Source organism: Mus pahari, chromosome 15 (genome assembly GCF_900095145.1).
Source record: "Mus pahari chromosome 15, PAHARI_EIJ_v1.1, whole genome shotgun sequence".
Classification (NCBI taxonomy): domain Eukaryota; kingdom Metazoa; phylum Chordata; class Mammalia; order Rodentia; family Muridae; genus Mus; species Mus pahari.
Window position 1 is genome coordinate 56,227,986 of NC_034604.1, and position 6,980 is coordinate 56,234,965.

The 6,980-nt window shown below is 38.9% G+C and overlaps 1 protein-coding gene across 6 annotated transcripts in view; it reads left to right on the plus strand.

Annotated features, from left to right (window-relative positions):
* Positions 1–6,980, plus strand: part of Htr4 (5-hydroxytryptamine receptor 4) — a 181,122-nt gene that overhangs the window by 120,017 nt on the left and 54,125 nt on the right. For all 6 annotated transcript variants that reach the window (XM_021214463.1, XM_021214464.2, XM_029546963.1 and 3 more), the window contains one exon: positions 1,486–2,054. In XM_021214463.1, coding sequence (XP_021070122.1) covers positions 1,486–2,054 — 569 coding nt within the window. The remainder of the gene's footprint in view (positions 1–1,485; positions 2,055–6,980) is intronic.

Genomic DNA, 6,980 nt, shown 5'->3' on the forward strand with positions numbered 1-6,980 from the left:
TTAAAAAAAAAAAAAAAAAAGGAGTTTAGTAATGATGAGAATGTTCTCTGACCTGTGGATTATGCAAAAAAAAAAAAAAAAAAAAAAAAAAAAAAAAAAAAAAGAAGGAAGAGAAAAAAAAAAAAATAAAATGAGTGTTAGATTTGTGGGAATCTTTGGTAACTTTGATCATGGCAGTTTGAATGGAATGACTAGGATCAGAGCTAAATGAAGTGGATTCAGCAGAAAATAAGAAGGAGAGATGCTCATCCACTAGGTGGAAAATTGAAGACCCCTAGGGATTCCTGAAACCACTACATATATACTATATATGCATACAATATTTCCCTATACACATGCATGGTAAAATTCAAAATTCAATCCGTGAGTTAGGCACTGAAAAGATCAATAGCAATAATTACAATATAGTGGAACAATTACAACTACATGCTTCCATAAAATTTCACTAGTCTTGTACTTTGAACCATTGTTAAGTAAAATAAGGCAGACTTGAGTACAAGTACCTCAACAGTCATTCTGATGACTGAGAAGGCTACTAGGTAAAAATGATTGTATGACACAGATAATGCAGACATGCTGGACAGAGGGGAGACTCCTTTCCTACATGAGACAGAGGAGGGTGGTGTAGAATTACTTAATGTTACTCAAAATGGCATACAATTTAAAACCTAGAGATTGCTTATTTATACAATGTCTGAAATGGATGACCATAGGAACTAAGACCTTGGTAGGTAAAACTATGGGCAACTGGACAGCTATAATGTTACATCTTCCATGATTGTGAAGAATCCACCTTTTCTTTCTTTCATGCTCTAAGCCTCTCTTGTTCATTTCTCAATATCAGTTTATGGATACAGTACTTTCTATGTGGGAAAAGCGTTCATTGGTCCATTCAGTAAGCAAAGAAACAAATCTGGAAAGGGTCCAGCCTCCCCCAGAGATCTAAGATTAGGATGATATAGGGTGAAGTTTTCAATTATTAGCAAACTTATTATGTTTAAAAGTATCTAAAATGAACAAACGGTGATTTTGATGCAATTACTTTATTTGGAGGTCAGAATCTGCACAGATCTTAAATATATTTGGTGGCATTGATCTAAGACATCTTATTAAGGGATACTTGTATGTTATGTGCATCTGACAATGAAGAAAGACTGGGTAGACAGAATTGAGAATAAATTTTGACTACAACTTCTGAGAGCTCACTCAGATAAACTCCTAGAATATCTGGGAGATATTCTTCTTCTACCATGAAAGTCCTATGTGCTATAGACTTGTAAGAAACATAAAAATTTAATGATAAACATTAATTTTTCTTTTCTGTTTCCCCCTTCTTTCACTCTTTCTCTGATCCTTTATCTTCTTCTATTTCTCATCTTTTCTCATGATTTCTCTTCCTATCTTTTCTTCCCTTTTGCTTATCTTTTATTGTTTCCTCCCCATCTGCCTCCACACCCTCATCTTCTCTCTCCCTCCCACTCTCAGATAGAGAAAAGGAAATTCAACCACAACTCTAACTCCACGTGGTGTGTCTTCATGGTCAACAAGCCCTACGCCATCACCTGCTCTGTGGTGGCCTTCTACATCCCATTTCTCCTCATGGTGCTGGCCTATTACCGAATCTATGTCACTGCTAAGGAGCATGCCCAACAGATCCAGATGTTACAACGGGCAGGAGCCACCTCTGAAAGCAGGCCCCAGTCAGCTGACCAGCACAGCACCCATCGCATGCGGACAGAGACCAAGGCAGCCAAGACTTTATGTGTCATCATGGGCTGCTTCTGTTTCTGCTGGGCCCCCTTCTTTGTCACCAATATTGTGGACCCTTTCATAGACTACACTGTCCCGGAGCAGGTGTGGACTGCTTTCCTCTGGCTTGGCTATATCAATTCGGGGTTGAACCCTTTTCTCTATGCCTTCTTGAATAAGTCTTTCAGACGTGCCTTCCTCATCATCCTCTGCTGTGATGATGAGCGCTACAAAAGACCCCCCATTCTGGGCCAGACTGTCCCCTGTTCAACCACAACCATTAATGGATCCACCCATGTGCTAAGGTGAGTGCATAGGGGAGGGAGGTGTCTCTCTGGTTGGTTTGCATTGCTCAGCAGCGGATGGTATCCAGTTTTGCTCTAGGGAGATATTCCTGAAAATGTGTACAGTGTTTCCTAAGATTCATGCTCATTCTTCCATCTAAACATGGAATCAATTAGTGGGCAAGGACTCGGGCTCTGTTGGGAGACTGACTTTCATTCATTGCCATAGTTCTTTGACCTTGGTTAATGACCTTGGATCACTAACAGTTCTAAGCCTTAATTGCCCTTTTTAAACGATTGGAATTGTAACCATGGTATGTAGATAAAAACCAGGTATGGCGATAAAAACCAGGGCTTTTGTGAGCATCCAGTGAGCTAATATGTGTGGCACTCATAGTGCAGACCTTGAATTCAGTAAATTCTTAGAGAGAGTAAGTGCTGTCCACTGCTATTCACAGATAATGTTAGCAACTAAAAGAATGGTCTTTAAAAAGCAGGAGAGACTTGATTTGATTCTCCCAGTGCCTACTAGCCATTTTTGTAATCTTTCTTGCATTTACTTTTCTTTGACTATAAAAATGTCAACAGCACTACTACATTCCAATTTGGTTTTGTGACAATAAGAGATAACATGTTTGTAGAACTTAACACATAGTATGCTTATAGTACTACTAATTTCACTAATCGTAGTTTAACTTGTAGTAATTGTATATTGCCCAAAAGCCTAAATAAGATGATAAAACTAAAATAAATGAAATAATATGCATGGAGTAATAAATGCTATATAACAAATTATACAGTGGGGCATGGGGATCTACAGTAGTGATCTGAGGAGGAAGGGCAGTGGTTGGGCACATGGGTAGACTTCACAGAACTTCAATGGGTGAGATGAGGGAGAAAGACTAGAGCAGCCATTCCAGGCAGATAGAGCAGCAGAGGGAAGAAAGACAAGAGCCTAGGTGCACCTGGATAGTAGGAACTTACCAAAGTCACATGGGCTGCTGGAGGTGGGGGTGACACTGGAGATAATTGTCCATGTCTAATGTACTTACCAAGGTTACACAAGCTGGTGGAGGCGAGAGTGACACTGGAGTTTAGTGTCATGATGCACTGCCCCCCCCAAAGAGAGAGCCTTTAGGTGTGAGCTTGAATTGGTATTATCTGTGAAAAGTTACAGGCACAGAACCTTCATCCTGTGGCAGAGATTAATTATCAATAATATACCGTTCTTTGCTCTGAGATCCATCAGGATTTTTGAAGAATACTTCCTTTTTGGAGTTAAGCACTTCTTTTTCTTTTCTGTTTTTTTTTTTTTTTTGTGAGGGTGTCTATATAATTTTATCATTTATTAGAAACAGAATAGTTATGCTTGTTTATTTTTGCATAAAGAACACCTGATGTCCCAAGAGTATCTTTGTTTCTCAGGGTTGATCAATACCTCAATTTTATCATATTCATCAGCTGAGCGAGCACTTGTCTTTTTCTGAGGATGACAATATGAAGTTGTTCTAGCAGCTGGGACTCGAGGGGTTTTCATTTATATGCTTGAGAGAAGAGGAGAAGGCTGAAATTGCCATGAAGTACAGTGGTCCTCAGAGGCTGCTCAGAAGCCAATTTACCAGTGTGTGCAGACTTACAGTGGCAGCCTAACACAGTGTTGGAGCTGCAGCTGGTACAAGGGCCTTGAAGGGTACTCTGACAGCCTGGTGTTCTCTTCGTTATTATGGAGGGAGTGTCGCCAGGGGAAAAAAAAATCCAGCTACAGAATGTGTGTATGAGTACGGGGAGCTTTAGCTATTTAAGCTAGGAGTTGTCTAAGTGCGGGCTGGTTCGGCAACTTAAAACAGTATGTGCCTCCAGGGAACACATTTTCTGAGTCTGCTGTTTCTGAAGTTGGTGACTTTCTAGCTCAGGTACTGTCACAGTGACACTCTAGGACAGCTGAACATGGTCTGTTTTGCTGATATTGTACTGTTTTCCCCTGACCCTTTGGTCACCTGTGGAAGCGAAGAGATTGGCTTGGAGGGCTATGAATGTACTGTCCATGTGGTCTTCCTTACACATCTTCATGGAATAAGAAAAAGCAGGCGGTTGCTTAGCGTTGTTCTATGGGGCATGAGAATCATATAGAAATCAGAGTAGTGTATGTAAAGAAAATACATCTATTTCTAACCTGCGTCTACCACAGGGCAAGCCTTGCAAGTGCAAGAATCTACCTGTTTGGTTCACTGCTCTATACCAAGGATCCAATGTCCGAGACATAGAAACCAAATCTATTGATGACTGGGTGAACAAAATTCGTTCTTCAGACCAAGTTACCTTATTTAATGTAATGTTCAAAAATCAGCATTACCTGAAAGATCTCAAATCTAGAATGTCAGCTAATTGAATGTCAGCAAATTCAACAAATATAAAACTAAAATAATCTAAAAAGGAAATAGGCTTTTACTGGCTACCCTTTCTCTAAGTTGTCTCTTTCTCAGTATCTTTCTCAGTATCTTTACACACATTCCTTAAACTATATGAAGTCATAACTTTCTCCATCATTTTAAATAAATGGCATGATTACAAATGCACTTTTTCTGGATCTTGTGTTTTATTCTCTAACAATAATGTATTTGGACATAATTCCACTGGAGAATGTTTTACACATTCATTCCTGTGTAGCTTTCTTATTTATTTTCTACTCCCAGACCCATATGCATTTTCAGCATTTCGGAAAACTACACTATTTTCATGCCCTTGCGTACATTTCTTCGTGCATATGCTGGTATTTCAGATAGCACCAAAGCTGAAATGTTTTATTTACATGTGTGTTAATAATATGTTTACCATAAAATGGATTGCCTACCATGCTATTTGAACAATTATTATTCCTATCAATTGGTGTGAGAAGATTACTGATCTCACCAATATCAAATATTATCCTTTTGATTACATTGTTAATTAAACACGTTCGTTTAGTTTGCATTTCCCAGATGACTTATCAGGTTGAAGCCTTTTAAAATTAGTATTTTCAAAAAATGTACCAGTCATTTTAAAATGTAGCTAATTTTTCTTAAAGTATACCACTAGATACTGTACAAACAGCATTGTTTCCAGTAATGAGTTTTAGTCTTGATTTTGCCTCTTAAACAATATATAGATGCTGTAGCTGGCTTTGTGTTACTTTGTAATTCTTCTTTCTTCCATCCTTCTTCATCATCTCTTTTCTTCTACCCTTTCAACCGCCTAACACTAGGTAAGAAAGAAAATAGAATAGAGAGGGAAAAAAAGCAATTCCTGAATAAAGTCAGGGGTCAGAAAGGCAACATTATGACTAGACTACTTTCTGCTGATTAAGGACATCAAGTTTGATTTTTGCTGTTAAGATAACTAATTCCTTCTTTCTTTCTTCTTCTTTGTGCATGACTACTTAACCAACCACAAGCACAGCAATCAATAGGCAATGACCCCTCACCTGTAGGGACATATATAGCTTCTGAAAAGTTCCCCAGAATTCCCAACATCACACAATTGCAGAAACAATCTGTGGCTCACAAAATCATGCCCCTGCTAGAGCATGAGGCAAATTATAGTCAACTGCTGTGGACAGTCTGAAGTAACCTCATATCCCACACCTGGGATTAAAGCAAAAACATATCCTTATAATATTTATGTGGTTTATTTTAAAGAAATCAAAATTCTCACTGCAAGAAAAGTTTTCTGAGTCTCTCTTTATTCATGCAAAAGAAGAGGAATAAACAAAGTTCTCACTGACAGGCATGGTATCCATTAGCTACATATGATTAGTTAAGTAAAAGTCTAAATTAAAATTATTTTTAAATACAAAAGGATGCTATAAAATATTTTATTAAATATTTAATCATCTTACACATGCAAACTATGTGTTTTGGTCACAGTCACCCCATTCTTCTCCTACTTCCTTCAACCCTCTGTTAGCCCTCATCCCCTTCCAATTTTGTATCTTCCTATTATTCTTGATAATCCATGGATACAATTTGTGCTGCCCAAATACTCACTTGTGCAGAGCCATCTACTGTGTTTGACCTACGGAGACCACACCCTTCAAGAAAACTAACTCTTCCTCCTCCTAGAATTCAACTTTCAATGGCTCCTCAGCTAGAGGTGGGTGTTAGTGAGCCCTTCCGACCTTGAGGCTGAATGCAGACTGTAGCTCTTGTACAAGTAACCACACCCATGTGAATTTATGAGTTCAGCAATCTTATTGTGCCTAGAAGATGCAGTTAGACTCCGATCCTCTGATTCTTACAACCTTTCTGCCTCCTCTGAGCCACTGGGGAGGAAGTATGACATAATGTCTTATTTGTGCCTTAGCATGGAGTAAACACTATTAAGGAATATCCTAACTCAGAAATTAAAGGTTAGCAACTGTTAGCAGGAAACAGCCATACTCTGCCTCTTGAAGGACTCCGAATGGGTCATCAGATAGGTATTGTTTGAAATCATCTAATGATGCATTTGTTAATAAAAGTGAAATTGAAACTTCTGATATCCACACATAGCAACCATGTTAAACAGAATGTATTCAGTGCAGGAACAACCAGGCTAGCCCCAGCCTGGAAAAACTGTGGTTGTGAGCTGAACAAGACTGACTAATGGTGCTTTTCCAAGGAAGCCTTTCCAAGGAGAGCAGCAGTCCAACTGCCACCACAAAGGGTGTTGGGTTAGTAAACTAAATGTTGCCTTTAGGGCTGGTTCTCCTATGATCATTTCATTTAAGACACTTGGGCCACTTAATTTCCTTTTGATCAAACTGAAAATAGATTATTTTTAATACAATATAGTCTGATTATGATTTTCTCTTCCCCAACTCCTATTGGATCCTACCCTACTCCCCACCCACCCAACTTCACCTCCTCCCTCTCTCTCTCTCTCTCTCTCTCTCTCTCTCTCTCTCTCTCTCTCTCTCTCTCTCTCTCTCTC